Source organism: Apostichopus japonicus, chromosome 12 (assembly GCF_037975245.1).
Source record: "Apostichopus japonicus isolate 1M-3 chromosome 12, ASM3797524v1, whole genome shotgun sequence".
NCBI classification, from domain to species: Eukaryota; Metazoa; Echinodermata; class Holothuroidea; order Aspidochirotida; family Stichopodidae; genus Apostichopus; species Apostichopus japonicus.
This window is the reverse complement of record NC_092572.1, coordinates 1,906,760-1,933,620: the sequence shown is the minus strand read 5'-3', so window position 1 is coordinate 1,933,620 and position 26,861 is coordinate 1,906,760. Positions and strand designations below refer to the sequence as shown.

Sequence of the window (26,861 nt, the reverse complement as noted above, 5' to 3'; positions counted from 1 at the left end):
GCCAACTATATATGTATCCGTCCCAAACCTCCTACGAAATATATAATTATCTCAAAATCACTTAAATCTATCATGAGTGGCATTGCTAACCAAACAATAATAAACATATATTGTTATATTGATTTTACGTGATAACACAACATACTATAAAATATGACCAACAAATATTGTGGAAAGGAGATAAGCACTTCTGCGGGCTTCAGTATCAACCCAGTTGGACGGTTCTTTTTTTTCATCAGGAGGTTGATCAGATGAGCACAAGATACAGATAACTAATAATCTCATAGCACATTTTTTGAACTCCTTTTATGAGATACACGAGTAATTATAAGCCTGAAAACTACACGCACCTGCAGATTGACACCCCTGCTTGAAACTCGCATGGAGGTATTAACTCTTTAACACCAGACAAAACAAATTTATTTACAAGTACCCGGACTTGCTCCAATATTCAAAATAAAAACAGAAACGTTTATATGAATCTCTGTTTAGCCAACAAATGTTAGCTTAATTTTACATCTTTAAGCTGTAGTATTTAAGAGAGTGAATGACTCTAAGACGATTATATCATGATAATGATAAATGATACTACCAAATGAAAATAAACTGTTAGCCTTATATGTGAGGTTCGATAGTTGCATGAAATGTTCTCTAAAAGTTTTTTATGCTAACAGAAAACGATAATAACATAATATGAAGCGCGGGCTCTCTTCTTTCACGTTGTAATTATTAGCTAGAAAGAAAGTATACATGATATATTTGAAGTAACATTGCGTAATAAAATAAAGGATTGCCCAAACGCTAGTGTTAGAGATTTAATCTTAAGCCAAAAGTGCTAATCGATTGTTTTCTAAATCAAAAATGGTTCGTAAACAATATAAATGATTTCTTCTAGATTTTCTTTCCATTCTCATTGTAAATATTCCTCAATGTAGGTTAAACGAGTTGCGTGTTTGCTTTTCCGTAATTTTCAATTACGTTTCCATTGTGGTATGTAATATTTTATCTATCTTGTTAGCGGTTTTGAGCAACGTATATTAAATGTACATATTGTGACCAAACGCTGCGATAGTGTATAAATAAGTTTGTAAATGTCAGATTGTAAGCTTCGTATATAATATTACACATAGCAATGACAAAATAAATATGTGTTGTTCATGAAAGGTTTGCAATCAGGGGAAATAAGAAGGCAGTAAATCTTTAATATAATCTCAAATCGTCTGTGAAAAGCTGGAATGTAATGCGTTTGCTTTCAATGAGCATTTTACTTGCTTTGACAACCAAACCAATATAACGTTTATTTTGCAGGATGAATAAAATAATAAGATAGTTATTGATTAGCTGTCTAGTTACTGTGAAGCAGAAAGCCTGTTCAAAGTTAAATAAATTAATTAATCAGGTGAATTATAAATCGATCTTAAATATGGTTGAATGTGAGAATAGGTTCTTCTTTTTCGCTTACGAAATCTGTCGGTATAACGTTTGAAAACTACAGTATTGATTTATTGAATGTAGTTATAATTTGTCAATTTATTCCTACACATGTTACGATTCTCGCTTGTTTATTTGTCCCCTTTATCGCATTTGCAATCGTGTACTTTGCTGTTATTAATAAAATCAGTACTATGTTCTATGCCTTCTCCTTCTTTGCTTGTATTGATGATTCATCCAACTGCTGACATAATAGTGACATTAAATAAGTGAAATTTCAATAGTAAGACTATGTCGTGACAGATCCTTAATGTTACTAAAACCCTTCCAAGTCCCTATGCTACAGTATAATGGAAAAAAGTCTTTCTTATATAAAACCCCATAGTATTCTTCCAAGAAAAGGAGAACACATACTTGTTTATACTGTCGAACCAGTGAACTTTCGTAAGCTTAATTAATTGTCAGGAATCTAACTTCATTTCTCATACAATATTACACGCGGTGCCTCACGAGAAGTTATCACAATTAAGCAGATCCCACAAGTAAGGCGTATTCTATGACTCACACGGAGATTCATACATTGGTAGTGTTTTCCTTTTGTGGAAGGTATAGTTCCTATCGTATAAGAAAACAGGCAAAAGAGTTTCCCTTCCAATAAAGTTTAAAACAATTCAGCCACGAAACCGATTAGGCAAAGTACAATTTGAAGAGAAACTAATTAACCATGATAAATGTTTAACTCTACAGATTTCTTGTTTTTACGATGCTAACTGCGTCTTATAAACCATTCAAAGCTTCAGTCAACCAATCAACCAAAATAACAGTACAAAAGGAAATAATGTTAAACAAAATATTGGGAACATCTATACCAATCCTTGAATAGTATGAGATAGATATTACGATACAAATACTAGGACATATAGTGGAGAGACACATGAATGATTGAAGAGACTGCTCTGAATGTTTAGCAAGAACATTAATGGAATAGACGTCGAGTTAGAGCAAATAAAACATTGAAAAGGATCGAGGAAAGTGGTAAGAGTTTATAAACGAAGATGACACAGAACAACCAATCTCGCCCATCCCATTCTATGGCCACATCCTTACGAAACCATGTTACGGTAAACAACAAAATGACAAAAGACAGGAAACGTCACGAATGCTTATATACCAAAAGAGCTATGGAACAAGTGTGAATAACGATTTACAGAGGTTACAAAATTGAAAATAAATATTGCAGCTTGATGACACTTGAAACCGGATAATCAAACGGAATTTTTACCTATAAGCTATGTTTTGGTAAAGACATTGATAGGTCTGGTGAATAATATCTTCTCAATGATTTCGGAACGAAACCAAAGTAAAATAGTTATTAGCCTGTAATTAAAATGATTTGACAAACAAAACTTGAAAACATAACTTCGCCATTAGGTACATGTGAATATAAATGCTGCTATTTTACATGGTATTTGAAAAGATTTCGTCATAACTGGGACATAGTACAAACATTAGAATAATGCATGGAATTGTTGTGAAAATAAGTATTGTCATCTGAACTGAGTTCTAAATGCATTTTAGGACATTTGTCGGTGAAGAAGTCTCTAACATTATTGATCTCTGTCTCCTCAATCAACTATCCTTTAGCATAATATTGGTTATTTCAAATGACTCTTCGATTGATGTTACCAGAATACTTATAAGGTTTAGCATAATAACAATATTTATGTTTCTTCTCATTAACAAAAATAATCTTATTGCTAAACACACTCCTTATAACTATTCTCGTTTGAGGTGTTTATAATATTTACGATCTTGTTTGTTTTCTTTTCGTATAACACGAGTACAAAATACCCTTAGTCCCCATTCCTTGTGGATTACTTCTACTACTGAGCTAGTATTACAAGTAAGACGTTAATTCAAGGTACTGAATGAGAAATATGACATGACATTGTAGGACCTTTCACATTAGAGCCATTGAAGAATTGAGAAGATTTCAAGTAAATCCTTAAATGATTTAAGTTGCACATACAACTTAACATGTCGATCACTACAGTACGCACAATTTCCTTTCCAGTGACCATGGCATAGAAGAACATACACCTTCTATTAACCTATTGGGCAAAGTAGTACTGGCAAGACAAAGAGTAATATTATAAACATGAGAATCTAGATCATCATTAGAAAAATTATTTATGTCGTCAATTAAAGTATTAAAATTCACATCCAGGGGACGTGGACAGGATCTAAAAGTGAGAGAATGAACAGCATGATCATGAAGTAAACAACCCCTTTAAAATTGAGTTTTCTATTAAAGGTAACAAATATATTCAGAAGTGAAGGTTTGTGTGGAATCATCCCTTAAAAAGAATGAACGAGAATTAAGAAGGAACATACGGACATCACAAATTAGAGTATTAGAGGTACAGTTAAAATGTTGAAATGGAAGCCACCCGTCGTGACAGACTTAGTTCATAGCCATTTTGCTCTCTTTCCGTCTCGGTACCCTGAGTTTGACACTAAGCTGTATACTAGATGTAGGCGTGCTGCGATTCATCTGAAGTTATCGGCCTTCAAGTTCAAGTATACCCTAACTACCCTTTGGACTATTGTATTAGAACCGGTGTGTAAGTTGGTGGTATTGGTTATTAACTCAGTAAAACAGTTTTACACTCATGATCCTCACCAGTTCATTCATATTCTTCCAATCCAATACCATCGATAATGCACAGGAGTATATTGTAAGCCTCATGATATGAATATATGTAATTTAAATTACTCTTCTTTGTCTCTCTTCAGTTTATCTCCTACCTCTCCTCTTTCCCCTGTTGGTTTCTTTCTTCTCCCCATACCTTGTCCACTAATCATCTTACATCTTCTCTTTTGTGTTCACACTGCTCATTAACCTGTCTGTATTCCGTGTGTGTAGGTCCCTTCTGTTACTATGACCTGTCATTCAGCCTCTGGAGAAGATCTTGCTAGGAACGATCCCCCTGTCGGTTTCTTTCTTCTCTCCATCCTTTGTCCACTAATCATCTTACATCTTCTCTTTTGTGTTCAACCTGCTCATTAACCTGTCTGTATTCCGTATGTGTAGGACCCTTCTGTTACTATGACTTGTCATTCAGCCTCTGGAGAAGATCCTGCTAGGATCGAAACGCCAGGCCCTCTAACTTTGACACATTCTCTAACACAGGCGATTGGTGGATAACAGTTTGCTTACAGCTTTGTTTTATTTTAAATTTAAATTACAGCAGCCGGTTGGAGCAGTTTCAAGGAATTATAACACTCTATATTGTCTTCCCAAGTAAAGCTTTAAATAAATTGTACTGTCCTTAATTTCTGTTAAGAGAATATTATTCATATTGTTCAAACAGTTATGATGAATGCTTAAGCATGACATGGCAATGTCATTGATAATCAAAGAATACTGTCCCATCATTACATGTACACTATAACAAATCCAATGATACAAGAGTGTCGCACTTGCATTTGTATAGCAGAAATTTACCTTGCAGCAAGCTCCGCCTATAATCGTTATTCCAAAGTCCACGTTTCGTCAAACCATAGAAGGTAATACGAGTTTATTCGACTATGTTCATAGAATAGCTTCCCTGCAACGCTGTATAAGCGGTCCGTTACTCATCAGTAGAAAGCACAAACAAAAAGTTCTGAGTAAGTCATTTGAATATGGTCTAGCTTGTATATTTAAATATGATGTGAATTCTACCTCTATCAACTGCTAAATACTTACAATTATTATCGTTAATATCATTGATGACGTTAAATTCAACAGTGTAGTGTAACACTGGTCGATGGATGAACCAATTATGCCTTTGGAAGGTGTAGTGACGGCACGGTATTGATAACATATGATATTGTTGACTCGTTGTTTGTCCATTTGAGCGGTAGATGGGCTGATGTATAGGCTAAGACTAGGACTAGGGTAGGATATGGCATCGATTCATAGGCTAGGCATACGATGTATGTATATCATATGTGTGTTATAATGCAAGGATAAGGCGAATGATGTAGAGCGTAACGAGTCAATTGGAACCATTCCTGCGAACCTCATATTCGGACTGACCCTCATAATTCGTTGTGAACAGGCTTGTAGTGACAATAAAAAAAAACGTTTTTAATGAGCTGGTGAAGGTGTGTGACGTGTGTTTTGTACCCAGTCGTCTGCATTTGTGAACGCCAAGCCGAAAAAGGATCTCATTTTATTTAAGTTCTTGTATTTACACCTACATAAAAGAACATTCTCAAGAACCCCGAGTTAACAATATTACTATCGTATAATATAATTTTCATGGCATTTGGGCCATGTATTGATGCACTGAGTCAAACTGCAAGTATTCCAATAAAAACAATCGTCACGCAAATAACCGAGGTGTGTTTCAACGTTATTACAACAACTTAGCAATACTTATTCTAATGATTATATGCAATATACATTGTTGACTTCGAGTTGTAAATTCACATAGCCTAGCCTATACACGTTTTGCATGCATGGTTAGGCTACTGCTGTTACTGCCTATGTTTTGTTTGGTCCTCACTTAACTACACCTGTCTCATATATGAAAGGCGGACATTATCCACCATTACACACATGTAACACATGTACAAATGTATCTCGTGGAGTAAACGATCATCATTGCTCTAGGTCTATGTTTACTCAGTTGGTGAAATCAAATGTTAGCTTGCAGATGGCTAAGGTGATTTTCATGTAATAACCTAACTAAAGGCTTAACGTACTCTAATCTTACTTTAACTTATTTGTTAATTATTTGTTCTTTGAATTTATTTTCTATAACCAGCTGCCTTTCCATAACATATATCTAAAGGTAAAATGAGAATAGTTGCTTTCCTTTATCCTTTAGCAAAGTGGTAGTAACAAATAACACTTAGCATTCAATAGTTGTCTTCATATGTTTCATAAAAAACATGTAACTTATTTGACATTTAGTTTCAACTTTGTGACTTTTTGTCCTAAAGAGTTCACTGGAGATGTAATGGCCTTTAATTATACGAAAACCAGTGATGTGTATAGCTGAAGTTCAAGTCGTCAAATCTTATGATATTTAGAATGAAACTTTACTGAAATCGGTGAAAGCTGATATGTTAACATAAGACTTAGATTTATGAAATTCAAACATGAAGGGAGAAGGAAGCTGTGCCATTATGTTTATTTTTATAATGTGTTATCAAATCTCAAGCTTGGATAGATTCCAGGTTTCCTCTGTTGGATAATTGTGATGTTTTCTTTGAAAGGGTATTGATCTGGTTACTAGAAAAAAGTTTTATTCCAGCATTATTCAACTTTCATTTAAGAATACAAACAAACCTAGACCTTACTTATCCATGATATTTTACTTTACACATTAGCCATTAACTTCTGCAATTTGAAGCAATTATTACATATTCCTAACAGAAATGCTAATCACAGAAGTCTTGGACTGTATGTTTTAATCTCTACGAGATACAGAAGTAAAGTTAACAGGAAGTTTTCGACATTTTCTGATGTACTAACGGTGAATGACTTACCGCATGTTCCATAATACAAGCGCAGCTTATTTACAATAAATTAAAGTCCTTAAACGCAACAAAAAAAAAATCGTGGACTTCAATTCAAACTTTGAAATCTTGTTTGCTTGGCTCTTTTTGTTTCCATATGACTAGCAGTGTAACCCACAATGTAGAACAAATTGTAATATTAGAAGAAAATTGACTAAATATTAACAGCATGTTTGTTATGAAGATCAATTAACTTTTGGCTCCATAATTCTTTCCTCTCTCTGATGGGTTGGTTTTATCGAATTGAAACCGTGTGGGACTACTGTTTGCATGGTAATATGCAAGGTACTGTCACTTCCGACTGGCATCCTATGGAACGAAAAGATTAGATACGGATCACCTGCAACTAAGATATCATAATCTCAGTTCATAAAGCAAAAGACTTGTAATCGTTTAATTCCGGTTTCGAAACCCGTGGTAAATCTGTTGCACTTTTATTTGTTACTACTCACAGTTAGTTTTCAGCTGTTTAATTTTCGTTCTTTGCTCACATTAAATGTTGTCATGGATGCCCCTCTCCCTATGTCTTTCTACTGCTTTCAATACATTGCTTGATATCAATCTTCTTTACGTGAGGCCCTATGTTATTGAGCCCATTATCTTCTATCTTAATTTCAGATAGCATCAGGCACTTTGACTTCATGATAATGTTTTCGTCTTTGTTCATGCTGTCCATCCTCGTGGTGCAAGGTAACGTACTTTTAATACTGTTAATAGGAAGGTCTTACGTAATAGTAACCGAACCCTTCACGACATTAGTTGAATCGAGGACTGTAGCAAACGCTTCATTGAAGAAATCCTTACAGAAAGATCAATATTTCTACATAGGGTAATATTCTCGAAAATTTTGGACAACGTCGATATTTCAACAATATTTTAGATTTTGTTCTATTACCTGCAGGTTTTTGCCAAACATGTCCTACGAATCAACATGTCGAGATAATGGAAACCAAAACCATATACTGTGACGTTGGCGGTAACGTCGAGGAATACTATTGGTACCAGGGATCAATATCACTGACTCAACCAATACTTAGATTAGAGAATGGTGTAAAGGGTGGAGAAAAGTATGATGATGACCATTATGACATCACCTCTGAAGGTAATATGAAAATTATCAATGCTAGGCTGGAACAAGAGGCCTCTTACACATATGCTGTAATATTTGAAAACGGAACCGTGTGGAGACGGTCTATTTCAGTCTTGATTATAGGTGAGAATTTTACCAATTATGATGCTTGGTGTTTGCATTTTCATGTTACTTCTTTGTCTTTGTCTTTTCTTTTCTTTTTAAGATTCGGTCTTGATATCTGCATTGTTCATATCTAAAAATATTCCATCAGAATGTTCAGAGTAAGACATACGTTTAATCAGCTTTCTATTTAATAATTTGTGACTTTTGTTTTTGGAGAGTTCATGTGCGTAGACAAACTTTGTAGCACTTTCCATCACACACATTGTCTTACATAACTAGATTTATATTAACATTGAACTTCACAAAAGTAAAAGAAAGTTTAGATGCAATTTTGGAAATATATCTTCAGTTGAAGTTAGATCCACTCATTCAAATACTCTACGTTCACTGTTATTGTTACAATTAATTTTAAACTAAATTGCATTGTCGCAACCAACATAAATCCACGTTTATATGTTTTTATTCTTTTGAAGTTACGCCGACACCTCCGTGTCCTCTCGTCCAGTCTTGTTCTAACTGCGATGAATGCATTATTAGAGTTAAATCCAGCAATCCTACTAGTTTAACTTGTTACATAGAACATGTACGCCCGAATGTTACATTGTATTGGAGTGTCGAAGGACATAATACTACAATCACCGAAAGGACATCATTTGAGATCAAGAATAACATAACAGATACCTGGAATACTTCTACTACAGTTCTCTTCGAATTAGAATGTGCAGAAGATGCCATATTTCACTGCTCTGTTTATTACAATAGAGAGTTGTTGAAAATAGGGAATAAGACAGTTAACATTCGATCAGGTAAGTCTTGTAAACGATGAGCACCCATTGTGTTAGTAAAAAATTATTTTATACATGTAATAAAACTGATTACATTCAATATGTAAACTTGAAAATAAGATATGGTTAGTTAATTACAGTTATAGAAAAAATAACAGATATTTGTTCTTTAGTGATAAACGTGATGCAAAATGCACATGTTCATTTCTTTATTTGCAGCTACATAAGTGTATCAAAGCCCGATTGAATATAGTAAAATACGCAACCTGATTTAAGTACAAAGAAATGTATTTCTTTTTTCAACTGTCATAATTTATATATATATTTATCATGTAGGAAGAAATACATATGTATTACACGATTATATAAGCGATGTGTTGATCATTTTACCTGATCAGATAAGAATCCGAGGATGTTAATTGACACATGGAGCTTGTGGTATCACAAAATAATAGTCACTTAACTTCAAGATATTCGGACAATGTCAACATCAACAAAGGAGTGAATCTAACATTCCATCTTTGTGACGCATGTCTTTTCAGAAAAATGCAATGAAGACAACACGAAACAGATGAGCTCTCCAACGCAAGTAATTGTTTCGTGTGTTTTGGCTGTCGTGGGGATAATTCTTTTTGCTTTAGCTATATTTTATTATAAGCTACATCGGCGGCACGGTGGATGGCAAGGTAATATCTTGGGTTAAGTATGTAAATTCGTTTACTTTATTAAGTCGTATTTGAAAGAATGAGATTCACCACTGCTTCCTTAGTAAATCTTACATCGGTTCTTGACGAGTTGTCACGTATAGTCTATAACACATGATCTCAAACATTGGTTGTAGTACTATTTTATTTCATGATCACATATTAAGATAACTTGACAATTCAACCGACTCCGTGTGATTTAAATGTTGCAAATATAGATAACGTAGCAATTCCAAAATGTAAATAGTTTCTTGAAGTCATCATTTTTGGTTTAACTTGGCAACTAAACAAATATAATAACAACTATAAACAAGGGGCAAAATCACCATCTTTATTACGGGAGTGGGGGAGGTTGTAAAATGTTTTGTGATAATTATCTTCCTAATAGTAGGGATTTTACCAGCTGCGTACATACTTTCCCTTGTGAGAATTACGGTAAAGCTAGCGGTCATTGCATGTCAAAACTATAAGATATTGTCATTTTTGATACAATGTTGAAGAATTTTCAACTGCTTACGTTCTGCATATGATTAAAAGTTGTATGGACTGTAGAACTAAGGAAGGATTACTCTAATATTCTTTTTTAGAGGGGGAGGGGGGTGAGAACTAGAGCAAAACTTATGCCAAAGTGTTCCCGCTACAAGTACTACGGCTTCTGGACCCCATAGGGGCTACACATATATTTAAGTAATCTTTTTAGTTTTAATGAGTCACTTATAGAAAAATATATGAAAAGAAAAAAATGTTACAACTGAATACCCCAGGACCCCCACCCTTTCTAGGAGTACGTTCCTGGGAATGTCCATAACTCTCTCTGACATTTATTTACGACACTGAGCCCCCCCCCCCCGGCTCATCTGATTTCATCGTACGGGGTATGAAATATATTCCACAGTATTAAAGAGTACTTTATCTTTCTGACATGTAATTATGTGCTATGCAATTGTCAGCATAATACAAAAGCTGATTATGCTGGAACTTCCGGGGCTTCATTCTACAGTCTCAAAATCGATCTACTCCACACCTCTTTGATAGATGTTTCCAGGTTCCAAGTCGCTTCATCTGCCGAACTTACAAAGATTAACGTAGTTATCGAACTGTAATTGATTAAATGGTCATAAATGTTGCGGTACTCACCCAAAATCTAGAGAATGATCACTAGAAAGCAACGTGGCTAGGCCAATGCAGCCAGTACAGCGACCTGGTAATAGGTTTTGAAAATGCACCCATCCACTGAAATCGGCCTTCACAAAACGAAAAGAAAACAGAAAAGAAACGCTCTCCTAAAAATCACCATAATGTAAATTCTAGACACTGTCCATAACAGACAAAGCCCGTGAGAGCCATGTCCGGACGGCTGGAGGTATCTAATAGTTAAACAAAGACTTGGAATCTGGTAGATATTGCTGTCCCTCTTAGAACATCATTTACCCATGCCCCACGACAATACACAATTCAATGTAGACGGTTAATTGGTTAATAAGTTTATGTTTTGGACAGTTAATCGGTTTTTGACAATGGAAGTGCGCTTGCCGCCTCTCATTTTTTTTTTTTTTTTGCGAATGCCCATACCAGAATATATTTAGAAGGTACAATTGAACGTTCTTTTTTTATGAATTGTAATAGGACTCGCATCGATTAGTTCATGTTCTTTCAAATGCCTGTTGAACCTTAATGCACTTTTCAAATACAAAATTAGGTTATGGCATCATTTATTTGCTCTGTTTTTTTGTTTGTTAATTTTGTGGGTGAATAGAAACCAGAGGAATAAATTTAAGAGATCGTTAATGGCCTCTTTTTAATTATCAAATATTGAAGCAATAAATGATACTTAGTCTGTTTGTGTTGCCTGAGTTTGAGGGAGACTTTTGGTAAAAATACATTACAAAGTCATTTAAAAAAAGTTGGTTATTTTTCTATTCTTTTCGATAGGAACGTTGTTGGAAGAAGTAAAACAGACTAATGTGTTGGAAGAATTAAAACAAGTCTCATTCAGTGACAGCTGGTGTTGTGATTCTCAGTTCTCGATAACGTACGAAGACAACGGTACATCTTGTGTTAATAATACCTATAAGCTGCTTGAGGCATTATCCAGGGACGAGCGGGATAACAGAGTATTATTTATTGGCGAGCCTGGTATTGGCAAATCACATTTATTTCGGGACATATCAAGAAAGTGGCAGAATGGAGACATTCTAAAAGATATTATTCTCATTTACCTTCAGCTCAAGTATCTTTCCAAAGACGCTTGTATATTGGATGAACTCATGAAACTGTTGAACCGCGAAAACTCTGTTGAAGAAACTAATAGTTTAATTTTGGAATTAGAAAGGAAAGATAGCATTGTAATGTTAGATGGAGTTAGCAATTGGTCAAGACTTCATAATAATAATAATAAAAATAATATATCGAATGTAGTCAGTGAGAAGAGGCTACCTGTGGAGCATATCTTGAAGGGTAATATTGGTAACTTTAGAAAAATGAAACTTTGGGTAACCTCTCGTAACATTGACAAGGATTTGAAAGTTATGAGCAAACCTTACACAAGGGTAGACGTTCTCGGATTTACCGAAATCCAAAGAAATGCGTTTTTTGAAAGATTTTGGCAAGAGAAGGAAAACCAAAAAAAAAAGGAAAACATCGAGGTGTACAGCATGTTAGAGGAAAAGCAAAAGGAATGGAAAGACCAAACACCTAATCCCGAGGAGAGACCCTTGAATTACAAAATTGTTGCAGATATTTTGGAAAATTGGCAATCTCAGATGAGAACTGTTTCTAATTGTAAAGATTATATTACAAGATCTCCATTAATTGCTCGCTTGTTTGCTTCGATTTATTTACATACAAACAGGGTAGACAATACAATGCTGGAAAAAAATTTGTTTCTGTTCTTTGAAAACAAGCTTAAGGCAATCAATAATCTTTTGGAAGTCGGTAAATGCGATCTAATAGCATGTTTACTGGAAGTGGGAACGCTAGATGAAGAGAAATACAAAGAACATGCAGACATGTTACATTTGGAGAAGGTGGTGTTCAATCATAGCACAGAAGAATATTACCAAGACGCAATATTGCACTTGTTGAAGAGTTGCAAGAAGACAGAAGTAAGGATTAAGCCATTTCTAGATTTCCTCAAGTTGCTAACACATTCATATTTTACGTTAGCATTTTGTACCTAGTAAAGAACCTAAAGGGTATAAACGGTGTATCAAATATTGTATTATATTAAATAGTTAGAAAAGAAAAGAATTTGATTTTCTTAAACGAAAGCATGTGTTAGCATCCTGCTTTGAATTATCCGATGAGCATTATTGCTTCTCATGCAAACTTGCTTTTCTAGTAGATAATGTGAGTTGTTGTCATACTGAATTCATGTGGGTAAACAAAAAAAGAAATTATCATTTTTTAATTATTAGTCTCAATTCGTCTCGATAACTATTGCTATATCTCTCCTTTCATGTTTTATCCCTTTTTCCTATGTACTTTATGCCAGTGAATGTTCATCGGGCCAGTTATATTGTCTGTCTATCATCTAGCTGAAATGTGTCCTTAGTGGTTGCGTCTGTGGCCGCCTTGACGATCTTGGCAGCATTATATTGTATTTAATAATATGTAACTATATTTAAATAATTGCAGTAGATGAACAGCTTGTTAAGTTTCTTCTTTCTACAATTTGACGGTTTGAGCTGACGGTCGGCTCCAAATGTTGACTAGACGTTTTTTTTTATATATGTCGGTATGAAGTATCTTGATTGACTGTAAAAGTGTAATCATCAAGAATGACGTCAATTCCAATCGATTCTCCTAATAGCTTCATCAGATACGTCGCTTGGTTTACCACCATTGTTGCATTTAACTTGTAGCACACATATTCTCATTAATGTGAATCAAAGCAAATTACCCGCAATAACAACGGTGAAAAAAACAGTCTAAGATAAAATACGGTTTGCCGAAACAAATAAATATACACTGATATTAATACTTTGGGCCAACAGATCACGATTGAATCTTTGGAGATATATGGAGACTTACCAATTGTTCGATTGAGCAGTTTACCGAGCATCCGTGATCGGCTTGTCTTTCACGGGGTCCATTTAGCAGACAAAGCTAAATTCAAAGCTGTGATGGAAAAGGTTCCACAAACGACGAAAAAAATAAAGTGAGTGACGCTTGAATTATTTCTTTTCTTCTCATGAGTTTTATATTAATTCTCTCTAAAGTATTGTCTAGCATAGGTATCGCTACGGGTTTTTTAACAAGCAAAGTTTTCATTTATAAAGCAACCATATATAACTAAACTGATGATGTATAGACCAATGTCCTATCTTGTCGTGTCCGCTAAGAATGAAACTAAGTACACAAATTGACATTGTTCACAGCTGATATAGCTAAAGTGTATTTTTTCGCCCAAAAAATTATGTAACCGTCATTAACATAGAACCAAATAAACGGAACACTATACTGTTTCATGTCTTCCTATAAAGAGCTAAATGAAAAAGATTCCCCTTAAAATCAATAAAGAAAGTAATGTTATAATTATTGTTTATAAGCCTTCACACCCAAAATTGAGACATGTTGAACTCTAAAATTGGCGGCATCAAACTTCATTATGAGAGACTTTTTAACGATTTTATTTTTCCTCCAAATTGATTGAGATTTGCTTTGGAAAATGTTAAAGCTAATATTCGTATTAAAGTCTATTATGTGTTATACTTTGCATGAACATGTTGTCGTTTCAGAAACAAATCATGGCACAGTATGGCATAATATTGTGCTAAAGAAGTTTGACGTTCGTTGTCTGTAGGTTTTATAATCAACCAACGATAAAAAGTAACACACATACTTTGAGAAGTCAACGTGTGCAAAAGATTAATACTGTTCAATATCTCTTCTTCGTTTTCCCAAGGTTTTGTGACAGCGAAATCCCAGAAAGACTTTCTCAAGAGGAACTACATGATATTGTTGATATCGAAAAGACTGAAGGTACATATTCAAAATAACATAAACCAAAACTAATTTTAAGTAAGGTAAAGTTATTTCGAAAAACGTATAACTTGAGGCCCCACGCAATGCATGCATTATACAATTAAGCGGTTTCTTATTTAACACTGAAATGATTGAATAACCTTGGAAAATAAACTAAATGTAAGAATACATACGAGAAAATGTGTGCTGCCATGGTTCATTAATTAATCAATATAAGAAATTGTTACAAGATGTATAGCAATATTTGCTTTAACTAAATATCAGCTCTTTTTATACTTTTATCTAATAATCCATTGAACATCTGTATCAAAGGAAAAGAAAAAATAAATAAAGAAATACACGTAAATGCTTTGGTGTTAAATATTTGTAATGACGTTTTAAATCTAAAAATGTTCTTTTAATTTTACAGTTTTTCGCAAGAATGAAGATGCCTCTTATGAGCGTTTATGCAAAAATGGAGAGTGGGAGAAGTGGACAAGCGAACAAGAGAACAACGCTTAGTATACAACTTGCAAAAGTTTAATAACAATACTTATAAAACCAACATGCTGACTGATATTTATCAGTGTCAAGAGAAAATAAAATCAGCACCGAAAAGGAAAAGAAGGAAAATTAAATTAATAAACTCACTTCAGTAAGAAATACAATGCTTTTATTCAGCCTTTGTTTGTTAATCGAAATGTCAGCCTTGAGCCCTGTCTCAATTTAGTCTTATTTGCAGTCGGAATACACGTGAATCTACATGTATTATGCAATGATGAATTGATTTATTTCATACACAAAATATGACATTATGAATTATGATCAGCCTTGTGCGTGATGTCATCACTGTAGTCAAATATGTGACGTTGTGTTTCTTAGTTTCAATTTCAATGTTAATAAGTCGCACTTTTCGTTTTTAAAATTATTTTGTAACAATCACATCTTATGTGATTCTCACATAGTAATTTTTATCTATTTGTAAATACATATAACTGCTTCGGCCCAACCCATCTACTGATTATTTCATTAATATTGTTTAGCAAAACGTATGTCTTATAGTTTCAAGATACAGTGATTAGTGTATGAAGTTGAGAAGCGGCCATTGTTATAACAAAGTCTTCGTTTGCCAACCAAGCCCCACCCATTTGTGGGTATGCCCTGGTTTGTCATTGTAAGGTCAGCGGACATAAATGTAACTCTTTTCGGCTTAGAGAACGGACGCTGCAATACCAAGGTCGTCGTGGAATGTTTCACTATACCACAGCTGGTTAAGTTTCATTATTTTCGCCACTTATTGACCAATTGGCCCCTTCTTGTGTTTATATCAGTTATAATTCCTTCATTCGAGGTTCATGATCTCCGTTTTCCTTGACTAATAACTGAATATAAATTAGAATATTATAAGGGTTACAAAACCATACGATAGTTTGTTTTCCTAACTTAGTCGTTTATGATTCAGCTGTATCTGAAACCAGACGTTTCCCTAGTTTGCATGGTTTATGTATCTTTACTGTGTATACGATTGTTATCAAACATTCCACCTAGTGGCTGAGGCCAAAGTTCAAAATTCCAATGTACTAATATTCTTCAATTATTATTAAACTGTATTCATATATAATTTTAACAAAGCAGATATGAAACAAAAATTGTTGTAATCTTTAAGATCACCAACAGAAACGAAAAACCTCTCGGTAAGTTATGACATGTATTAAATGATTCAAGTTAGTAAGTGCGCAGGATGTTTACCGAGACGATAATGGAATTTACGGATATTAAAGCAGTAGAAACCTAAGTGATCAAGTAGCTATGTACAAGAACCAGTAACAGTTATTGTTACCACTTCCAGTTATACTCTTATTATTACCATATTAAAACAACTATATAAAAGATTGTTGTATTCAGTAGACCTTGAGGAACCGGTTTGGGGTTGATGTACAACTCTGCTTGGTTAATAACGGTTTGCAACCCCTTTTTATTGTACCATTTACGGTGCTAGAATTTGCATCAACCATGGTTTATGTTAATACTGAGAGTATTTATAGGTTTGTATATAGCATAGGATTCTGTATATACAGTACGTCATTGTATGTAGTTTATATTGTGTTGTCGTCATTATGTTATTGCGTAAAGCTGTCGTGATTGTTAAGGGTTTAGCATGTATTAGTAATGCAGCGAACAAAGTGTCGAATGACGAGAAACATACCTTTTGGTCCTTTCAGTTTGGTTCAATAATACAGTAAGAGTTTGATATAAATGATCAAATGTATTTTAAGTTACTCCAGTGCTGCTGAGGTTCCAAAACAGGGAAAGAACATCATATTTGCTATGATAATTATGTATTTACATGCGGAAAATGGAGATTTACAATGCCTTTTTTCATGTTTCTGCAATCCAATTATCTGTAGTTGTCGCAAATTCAGTTTTTTGTTTAATGTTTGTCTTCATGTAGGAGTAGGCCTATAAAGGAGCAATGTGCTAGTACGTATCTGTAGCAAAAGGCAAAAGTAAAATAAATAAAGGCTATTACATTCCTTTACTACAAGCTGGCCTCATCACCGAACAAGTTTTGCAGTGTCGATCGAAATTTATCTTCTAAAGATACAATATTCTCTTGGTTGAACTCATAGAAAGTCAAAGATTAAATAAACACACACATCACACTTTGGAAATTATATTTGATGAACCACTTTCAGCTTTTTTTGCTGAGTCACATCTGCGTATGTGAGTTAGTTATGTACAGTGTAACAGTTTATCCTCTCCTTATCTTGTAGATGTGTCGTGACGGATAATATTTAACAAATTTATTCCGACCATAACAGAAATAAAACAAAATACATGTATTTAGCATTTTTCAATTGACATCAATAACTCAGTTCTTTCCATTCCATAAATGTTTCACTATATTTTTATGATGTGTATCTTTACGATAGAAACTAGCGAATTCCAAACAATTGTTTATAGTGAACATCAGGCACCTGGATCTCACTTTACTTGTTGTTTATGGAAAAATTATTATAATATTCGTTATCTCATTAATGATGAATAAGACTCTAGAGTCTAAATAGTTGCCATTTCTGAGACTTGGATTCAAGAAAACACTCCTCCAAATATGTTACAGGTGGATAATTATAACTTCATACATAATAATAGAACTGGTAAACGTGGTGCTTTTTATATTCGCAATGGTGTTAGTATAAACAAGGTATGATTTTAATTTCAATTAGAGTACTTTTGAATTTGTAATTATTGAAGCTATACACCAAGACCGCAATTTTATAATTGGTGTTATTTATCGACCGCCAGATGGTTCCGTGATTACTTTTAATGATGCGATGTCCAACCTGGTAAATGCCATTAACCTGGGTAAAAAATCACGCTTGCTTCTCAGTGATTTTAATATTGACCTCCTCAAGAATGACTCTAGTAGTCATGTTGCCACTTTTTGAGATAATATGTTCTCTGATTCACTCACGCCGCTTATAAAAAAAACTAACGGGATTACTGATTCATCTTCCACTTAAATTGATACTAATTTCTGTAATGACTTCAATCTCTTCAATATGTCTGGCATTTCTGTGTCTGCTATAAGTGACCATTGACCTATTATATGTCAGCTGCGTTCAATTCTTCAAATTGCTCACACGTTATGTAATGAAAATGGATACGTCGAGGGGTAAATATTATAGGTTTTCCTATGAGCCCAACGACTTCAACTATGGCATCAGCTATACACAAAAACAGATGTAAATGATGCTTGTAAAATATTTGTTAGTGTAATAAGTGAGATTATCCTATTAAGCGCAGTGGTGTCAAGGGGTCACGCAAATGCAATTCTTTGATTACCAACCTCATTAATCAATTGCTACTTAAGAAAATAATACAAATCGTACCTTCAAAACAGATCTCTTCGAAATAACTTACACAACGTCAATTACAAAAATATCCTTACTTCACTAATTAGGCTCTCAAAAAATTCCTATTTTACTATAGCAATTTACTCAATGAAACTAAAAATAATCAGAAGGAAACCTGGGGAACTATCAATGAAATAATTGGTAGATAAAATGAATTTTAGAATAAATCATATAAAATTAAAATAAAACAAAACAAAAACTGTAAGCACAATAAATGTGTAACAGTAAGTAGGCCTGACCGTTTTTTATCCTAGTAGGATCTGCTTCAGAGGCTGAATTGACTAATAACACTTGCCATTTAACCTCTGAAGAAGATCCTGCCATGACCGAAATATCAAGCCTACTTAGAATAAATCACAATAGCGAAGAATTAAGGGTTGTTAATTGCTTTAATAATAATTTATTGTCTAGTTTCGGTCTGAACTAAGCTGGGTACATGGTAATGTCGACTTCAATGGTTTTCTTAAAAACTCTTACCCTAATACTATGTTTATTTCCTCAACTAACTGTATGAAAATGTCTTCAATCATTCATAATTTTATCATAGGTTCAGCGGCTGGGACTGACGGTACAACTGTCAATATAAGTTTTACTTGCGAAAATCTTCTTGAACCGCTCACCTATACTTGCAACCTTTCCCTCTCTAGTGGTATTGTTCCTTATGGTATGAAAGTTGCTAGAATAACGACTATTTACAAAACTGGTGATCCCTCTGTGCTTTCAAAATAACGACTAATCTAGATTCTGTCTACATCTTATATACTTCTCGAGAAAACCATGTTTATATAACTCACAGACTCCCTAGACAAGAATGATATCATTTCATCACGTCAATTTGGTTTTTATGAGAATCTTTCCACGTATATGGCGGCAGCAGATACAGTTCAGTTCTTAGATATTAACCTCATTAACGATGAATTTACTTTGCTGTGTTTTGAAATCGTCTAAAGCATTCGACACTATCAACCATTACATCTTATTAAAAAAGGCTTAGCCATTATGGAATACGTGGGGTTACATATATATGGTTCGAAAGCTATCTTTCAAGAGAGAACGTTTTGTACGCATCAATCGTCAAACTTCTAAGACCAGTACAGTCAACTGCGGCCTCCCACATGGTTCTGTGGACCACTACGTGATCTTATCTACATGCATCAATGACGTGTGTAACTGTTCTCAAATTTTTAACATTACACTCTTTACAGACGTATTCTTTTTAAGCACAAAAATAATTTGCCTTTAAATGTAGGCAAATCAATTGTATACTATTTCGTCCTGTTCAGCGAAAGGTTGATATTGTTAACGTATTTATTGATAATGGTGATATTACTCTCGTTAATTTCTAGGTGTTCTACTTGACTCAAATCTCACCTGGAAGTATCATATTAAAAGTCAATGCCCTCAAATTTCAAAGACTAATGAAATACTTCATAAAAATCGCTATATTGTACAATCGCATACACTTACAACACTGCAAGATTCCCTTATTAAATCAAAACTGTCTTACTGGGACATAATATAGGGAAAAGCCCTTTCTATCTTACCTTAATCGCCTGTTTACTTTCCAGAAGAAAGCCATCAGCCTAAATACAAACTCTAGTCATCGTGCGCAGAGTAATATCATATTTTCTAACTTCAAACTTTTAAATATCTTTGACACATACAAATTCCAATTGGCTCTATTTATGTATAAATATGTCATGGACTCTTGCCTGCGAATTTTGACATTCATAACTACAATGCACGCTTTTGTCAACATTTCCGTAAAATTTAGTCACTTCTACGAGGACTCATCGACTTTTTATCAATTCTGGAGATACAATCTGGAATAGTTTGGACAACACAATGATGAATCTAAAACTATTTAAGCTTCAAAGAAAAATGAAATCAATTTTACTTAACGATTATTATCATTAAGCATTGGTTCTTAGTTTCTTGCGTTTTTTTTTCTTTGTTCTTTGTTCTTTCCTTCTTCCTCTCTCTTATAATTTGTATTCTTTCATTTATTGATTTCGTAAAAGGAGAATGCTTGTAAAAGCTCTGTTTCTTCTGTCCACCTCCACCTGCTAGTGATTTAAATTATTCACCATTGTATTTATATTATGTGGAAATAAATCAAACTCAAAACACTCTAATGGTTAACAACGGTGTTCAAGAAGTAATTAATTTTCTGGGATGGAAGGGAGCTGAAAACAGGTACGGAAGAGAAAAGCAGCGTTATTTAATTGCTGGCTTTTGGTTATGAATATGATGTAATAATACTTCTGGGAAAATTGGTTAACCTTTCTTTGATAAAAAGTCTTGCACTTCCAAAACAGCCCGTCATTTAAGCTGTTATTACTTTGTAATGTGTGGTTCGCATCATACAACATCGCTGATTGGCTAACAGGTTTTACTCAAGTCTAGTGTGTGTAATTTGTGTGAATTTCATGCTGAATTATATCAACGACTATTAAAGGATTCCGTAGCTCATGAACATAAAGCTTTTACATGAAAAGTGTTATATCCAAAACATATCATCATATAAAAGTGAACCAATCTAAAGTTGTTATTATCTAATATTTATCATATATTGTATATTATTTCATCATCATTGTATATTTTTAAATCATCGTTGTTAGTTGTTACCTCATCATCGTGTATTTTACATCATAATCGTATATTCTTCATCATCTTTGTTAGGTCTTACATCATCGTCTTTCAATTTGCACCACCATCGTTAGGTTATACATCATCATGGTATATTGTATACCCTTTTGGCGTAGCGTATAATTCCAGCATGTTAGAACTACCGTGGTAAGTAACTCCAACAGCATCATGTGCTCTCCAGATACCGCACCGTCCAGCCGTTACATCCAATATCAGAGCCATGCGACACCCAGTTCACTTTCCAGCATGGTAGATTTGTTCTGCATAGGTAGGTTGAGTGGTATCAGGGGTTCTCATAGGTAAATACGTCGTAGGTATCGGTATCTCGTAAGAACTGTCCGTGATTAATTTCTCAAATATCTGTTGAGGGATAATATGAGTACTTAATGTAGGATATAAAATCAGGATGAGCAAAGTAGAATTAGCATTAAATTTTAAGTAACTATCAGCTATAGTGCTTTCTTTGTACATTAACCGTTTTTGCCGCCCTCCCCCCCCCAAAAAAAAAAAAAAAAAAAAAAAGCTGAGTTGAAGTATTTCAAAGGCAAAGCAGACTATTTAGCAAAGTATACTGTTGTTAACTATCAGCATTCTAAATACTGGTTGATACATAATATGAGTAATGGATTACTTACAGCTACGAATGTTGCTCTCAATTGATGAATGGAAGGTCGAAGAGAACAGTTATACTTCCAACAATCGAACAAGATTTTATCTCTGTAAATATTTGAGAAATAGACGACAAGAACTGAATGAACGAGATGTGAATCTACTTTGTAGATCTTAATGAAATGTAAACTACAAGATGCTTGAAACGAATTAAGGCATTATGAAATGATTTGCGCTATCAATCGGTTAAGTAAAACGACAACTGAAAAATAACGACTGAAAAAAGGACTACATATCTGTATCATAATCGACAATGAAAACATTTACTTATCAGGATTTTGTTTGGAGAAAAAGTCAGTATTCTTTACTTAATGTACTATGTTGTCTGCATTGCATAATACACTTAGTAAAACCAAAATGAAAGAACATAACTGAGTAACTTCTTCCTATGCTTCATAATCCTTTTCCAAATGTTCCCAGTTCTACATCCAGATACAAAATTCGAACACGGTATATAACGGTTTTACACTATGCGGTTACTATATTGTTGTGTTATAATAACATATTAAAAGTGTCATGTTGGCAATAAACTAGATTATGGAAGAGGTATAATGCTTTCTAACCTTAACTGTAAGTACTTCTCGGGCCAGGGTACTGATGGTTTGATTATGTCCTCGTCAAATCTAACTTCCCGGTCAACCGGAAATGGTGGGATTCCTAACAAAAGTAGTTTTTTAGAATCATTGATACTGAAGACTGAGCAAACACCAAAGTTACCATGCCTCCTAAATCAATGTGGAGCGGGCAAGATATACTCTAGCTATGTTATAATTTACATTTTATATACACGTTTTTATAATATCAGTAAACCTAATGAGCTGCGGTTAAAGTCAAACTACTGGTATGGTATACTTGATAATGTGATTAATTAGTTAAGAGGTATTCTCAAACAGACAACTAATACGGAAATATTTCTTAATGAGTACCTCAATAATCCGTCTTTTCTGTTCCTGATTAACTAGTCATAACTTCTCTCCCTATTATTCTCCCTATTAATCGAACACACTACGTTGCTTCTACACACTGCATAATGCTTGAGGTGCAACAAGTACCAAGAAATTGTCCTTAATTATTGATTCCAAGATGAATACATTATTTTACGTCTTCCGTGAATGAAAATTGTAATTATACAAAAATTACAATCGGTATCAAGTCGACGGTATCCCATGTGATAAATCGCAAGGTGTCTTTATATTTACATGTATATTTACAGTTAAGAACATCACCGGATATCTTTTGTTGTAAATGTGACATGGGTATATTCAGTTTAATTTAATGCTACAACATTGAAAAAGTGTCAATACTTTCTCTTTATGCAACTGCCTAAAATTTGATAAGAATTTAGTTTGATTTACCAGCTTTCATAATCTCCCATATTACTACTGCTGTAGACCACACGTCACTGGATTCTGTATATTGATTCAACATCAACATTTCAGGTGGAAATTGATTCAAAGTCACGGAACGAATCTTATGTAAAAAATAAATATGAAAAAAAAAATGTTGTAAGAAACCACAATTAAATTAGCTGCAAGATAAACATTGCTGCTGCATTGGGCGACATTATATTTTCTAAAACTATTTATTACATTGTGACATTGTTAAAGCGAATGTGTTGATAACTTTATCAAATTATGGTAAGGCGTAATAAAGAAGAAGTTGCTCTGACTTCATTAAGTACAAAGACGCAAACAAGTCATGCATATTATCGCAAACTATTATTCAATATTTTAATCGAGGCACTTTGAAATAAAAATCAATCCCGCTGAAGGCTAAATTAATGTGTTTTATGTTGTTCTTTGTTATATATGTACATCACAGACCTCGTTATACCAATAATAAGTTAATATGACACAGAAAATTGTAAAATGTTTTAACATTGAGAAATCGATATAAAGTTTGAACGCACAAGCCTAACGTGTAGCACTATTCCAAAGAAAAACCTCAGGCCATTTTTGCATACAGTTTTCAAGGGTACGGATGTGTCTTACACCAGGATATAACGCTGACTGTGCTTTGACTGGATGATATAATCTTTTTATCCGTTATGCTATCATAATCTTGTAATTAATATATAATTACATTGTACATTTTACCTTTTCTTTCTTGAGAGCAGCTATTTTCGGTGCATCGCGAGCCAGACAGAAGTCAAATAATTTGACCTGCCCTCCTTTTGTTAGCAAAACCTTTTCCGTTGTTAAGCCAGGGTGAAGGAACTAAACGAAGAAGAAAAAACAATAAGTTAGATTCATGTGTGGAGAAGCACAAACGGGTAATATGAGACAAAATGTTAACACGTTGTTCACTTAGAAATGATCTTTTAAACAGAAAGATAGGTTTTAATGAACATTGACGATGCCGATAATACTCAATAATCAGACAGCTATATGAAAATACGTTGTTTAGGTTGCTACATATTGAATGCAAAGGTTTTATTATTACTTACCCCGAACGTATTTATAATGTCCATTCCTTCCAAAATTCCTGATATATGTTTGATGACGTCAGGAACTGATAATGAGCTACAGCAGTAGATGTCCTTTTCATCTTTAGTGTCACGTGATAAGACTTTGTGCATACTTTCACAAACGAGGTGTTCACTGATAAGAAACAGTTTATCTTAAACAATACAAGAGACAAAATAGAAGAAACTACGTTAAAGAAAACGTGTTTATAGTAAAATACGTTAACATATGTGGAATGTCCTGCATATAATTATTGTAACATAGGAAAGCTCATTAAGTTGGTGATAAAAATATAAGCTTCTTGTTCTCATATACATTATGACCAGAAGATCATATCAGGTCATCGGTCTATGCATTTTCTTTTTATTCCACTTGGCGGACATAGTCACCCTTGGAGTTTTAAAAACGGAACAAATATGGATGTATGGACTTCATTTCGCTTTGTTTGCATTCCACTAACATAGATTAACAATATACTATATTTTGATTAATAAAATATGGACAATAACAACTCACTGCTTTGTATAGATATAGCCTCGATCTTTGCTAGATGGTTCGATGCTGGTAATTCGAGACATTTTCTGATGTAAGCCTCCCAATGAATTTCTTTCTTTCTAAATAGTTGTTCTAAAAACAGAACCAAAAATAGTCACGAATTAATAAATAGTGCGGTTGGTTGCAAAATTCGATTAATCCCCTCTCATCTTTAAATGAAGTGATAAGGGACACCATTACCAACAGTTTACCGTTGTTGCACACAAAATCGATACATACGTTGTATGATATAATATCTGACCGTGGCTTTAAACTCAATAAGTACAATAATTGTATATCATAATGTTACTAGCCTGTTAGAGTTGTTACTACAACACACTTATTGGTCTCATTAGAAAGATGAATAGATCCCATCCATCTTTTGTAGACTTTTCCTATCTTTATTTCCATGATGATGGAAATGTCTTTCTCAGTCAACATCCGGGGATCTTTTCCTGAAATTACATCTGCTGTAGAATAATAATCTGCGAAAGAGAAAATATCTTAAAGTGATAAACATGCAAATTACATACTAAATAGTACTACAAATAACCTATATGAGAGTGTATCTTTTAATTACTCAGTATTTATTAATACGCAGTGGCTCCATATGACCCTTAGTAACAATTTACTCTTGGTGGACTGTATAACACAATGACATAAGTATCGAACAGTTGTATCAATTTTCTTCTATAGATATACGGATTACACTCTCGTTGGCAAATGTTATCTGCATCTCTTGTTTAGTGCTTGCGATGTGTAAAAATAATATGAATTTTACGTTTTAATTGATTCATTTAAATTACTATCGATATTTTGAATAAACTTACTAGGTTCACTCCCTCCAGAATTGAGCGAGTTTTGTGAGATTTCCTCGTCAACAGGTGTCTTTGGTAATTCTTTCCTGCTACAAAAATCAGTGACGATAACCCGTGAAGTTACATGAATACTTTCCTCCTATCACAATAACCCATGTCATGACTTATTAATATCAATGCCAATTATCTGTAATTATCGTAACTAGAATAAAGTTTAACATTCAGTATGTCGATTAGTTTAGGCTTGGCGGTTCCGTTATACAGTTGTAAAGAACATTAAGAACATAGCTTACCTCCCTTCTGTCAATATCTTCTTTCGTTTAACTGTAAAATAATAAAGTCGGTGTTTTATCTTATACAACTGCATTAGTTTCTAGTTTATATCTAATTCAATTGTTTTCATGGTGATAAAGTGTTTGATACAGTAGATAAAGTAGAGTATAACTGTTGCTTAGTATTATCAACGTTGATGGTCATTTGACTAAGCTCCAAAGCTAACAAACTAACAACATTTAATACAGACGTCCAAGAGCGAACTGCAAGAGTGATTTGGGGGGATGATCAATTTGCAAATATTTTTTTTTAAATAATACTAACCCTTGCCTGTTTCTTGTTACTGAAAATTTAAATGGACAGAGAAGTAATGAATACGGTTCAATCCCTCCAAAGTGAGAGTAAGTAACGAAACAAAAACTCTGATTACTATTACTTTGTTGGTAACAAAAGTACTAACCAATCGTAAAGCTATATCATGAGATGTATATTGAAAACTTATTTTATATTTTTTTAATTTGTTTAATTTGAAATCAAATTGTAAAACTTCCTGCGTGAAGCATCCCTATACAAGTGTTTTGTGACATGATTAGTCGTTAAGAGGCGACGCAGATGATTACAATGTACCGATCGAAAATGTATTGCATATTAGCAATCACTAAACCCTTGTTAAACATATTATGATCTTTCATTTCATTATCTGACGATGTAATTTATTAAAAGTGTGAACGAAAAGATAATGCCTACCGTAATTACAAAAACAATGCGCCAGTCATGTTGAATAACTTATAGCTACCCCTGAATAGTGCTTCCATGCCTTGGTTCAATTTTTTTTATCATATTTGAAAAAGTGCGATATCATTTGACATCGTAAGCCTATAT

The 26,861-nt window shown here is 33.8% G+C and overlaps 2 protein-coding genes across 6 annotated transcripts; one reads left to right on the top strand and one right to left on the bottom strand.

Moving 5' to 3' along the window:
• Positions 1-4,320: 4,320 nt before the first annotated feature.
• LOC139977680 (uncharacterized) lies at positions 4,321-16,776 on the top strand. Of its 3 annotated transcripts, none has more exons than XM_071987172.1 (9): positions 4,321-5,103; positions 7,624-7,695; positions 7,907-8,218; positions 8,674-9,006; positions 9,528-9,671; positions 11,622-12,793; positions 13,685-13,848; positions 14,596-14,672; positions 15,085-16,776. In XM_071987172.1, exons 2-9 carry the CDS (start codon positions 7,647-7,649, stop codon positions 15,174-15,176), a joined length of 2,343 nt encoding a protein of 780 aa, XP_071843273.1. In that variant the 5' UTR covers positions 4,321-5,103; positions 7,624-7,646; the 3' UTR covers positions 15,177-16,776. The 3 variants fall into 3 exon arrangements, with proteins under 3 accessions (XP_071843273.1, XP_071843275.1, XP_071843276.1); XM_071987174.1 differs by lacking the exon at positions 4,321-5,103 and adding an exon at positions 5,134-5,287; XM_071987175.1 differs by lacking the exon at positions 4,321-5,103 and adding an exon at positions 5,906-6,146.
• Positions 16,777-16,923: 147 nt separating this feature from the next.
• Positions 16,924-26,064, bottom strand: LOC139977702 (fibroblast growth factor receptor 1-like). Of its 3 annotated transcripts, none has more exons than XR_011796637.1 (9): positions 25,719-26,064; positions 24,871-25,373; positions 24,336-24,508; positions 23,986-24,105; positions 23,245-23,359; positions 22,453-22,546; positions 21,856-21,937; positions 19,652-21,580; positions 16,924-19,607 (listed from the first exon to the last, which is right to left on the bottom strand). XR_011796637.1 is itself a non-coding variant. In XM_071987218.1 (9 exons), exons 4-9 carry the CDS (start codon positions 24,465-24,467, stop codon positions 21,455-21,457), a joined length of 669 nt encoding a protein of 222 aa, XP_071843319.1. In that variant the 5' UTR covers positions 24,468-24,508; positions 24,871-25,373; positions 25,719-25,795; positions 26,000-26,023; the 3' UTR covers positions 16,924-21,454. The 3 variants fall into 3 exon arrangements, 2 of the variants coding, with proteins under 2 accessions (XP_071843319.1, XP_071843317.1); XM_071987218.1 differs by having other exon boundaries at positions 16,924-21,580; positions 25,719-25,795; positions 26,000-26,023; XM_071987216.1 differs by having other exon boundaries at positions 16,924-21,580.
• Positions 26,065-26,861: the final 797 nt, after the last annotated feature.

Excerpts from the sequence above, each read along its gene's own strand:
- LOC139977680 (XM_071987172.1), top strand. The coding sequence starts at position 7,647 with ATGATAATGTTTTCGTCTTTGTTCATGCTGTCCATCCTCGTGGTGCAA. Across the intron at positions 9,672-11,621 it reads GCGGCACGGTGGATGGCAAG|GAACGTTGTTGGAAGAAGTA; the intron begins GTAATATCTTGG and ends TCTTTTCGATAG. Across the intron at positions 13,849-14,595 it reads CAAACGACGAAAAAAATAAA|GTTTTGTGACAGCGAAATCC; the intron begins GTGAGTGACGCT and ends CGTTTTCCCAAG.
- LOC139977702 (XM_071987216.1), bottom strand. The coding sequence starts at position 24,467 with ATGCACAAAGTCTTATCACGTGACACTAAAGATGAAAAGGACATCTAC. Across the intron at positions 24,106-24,335 it reads ACATTATAAATACGTTCGGG|TTCCTTCACCCTGGCTTAAC; the intron begins GTAAGTAATAAT and ends TTCTTCGTTTAG. Across the intron at positions 22,547-23,244 it reads ATGGGAGATTATGAAAGCTG|GAATCCCACCATTTCCGGTT; the intron begins GTAAATCAAACT and ends TACTTTTGTTAG.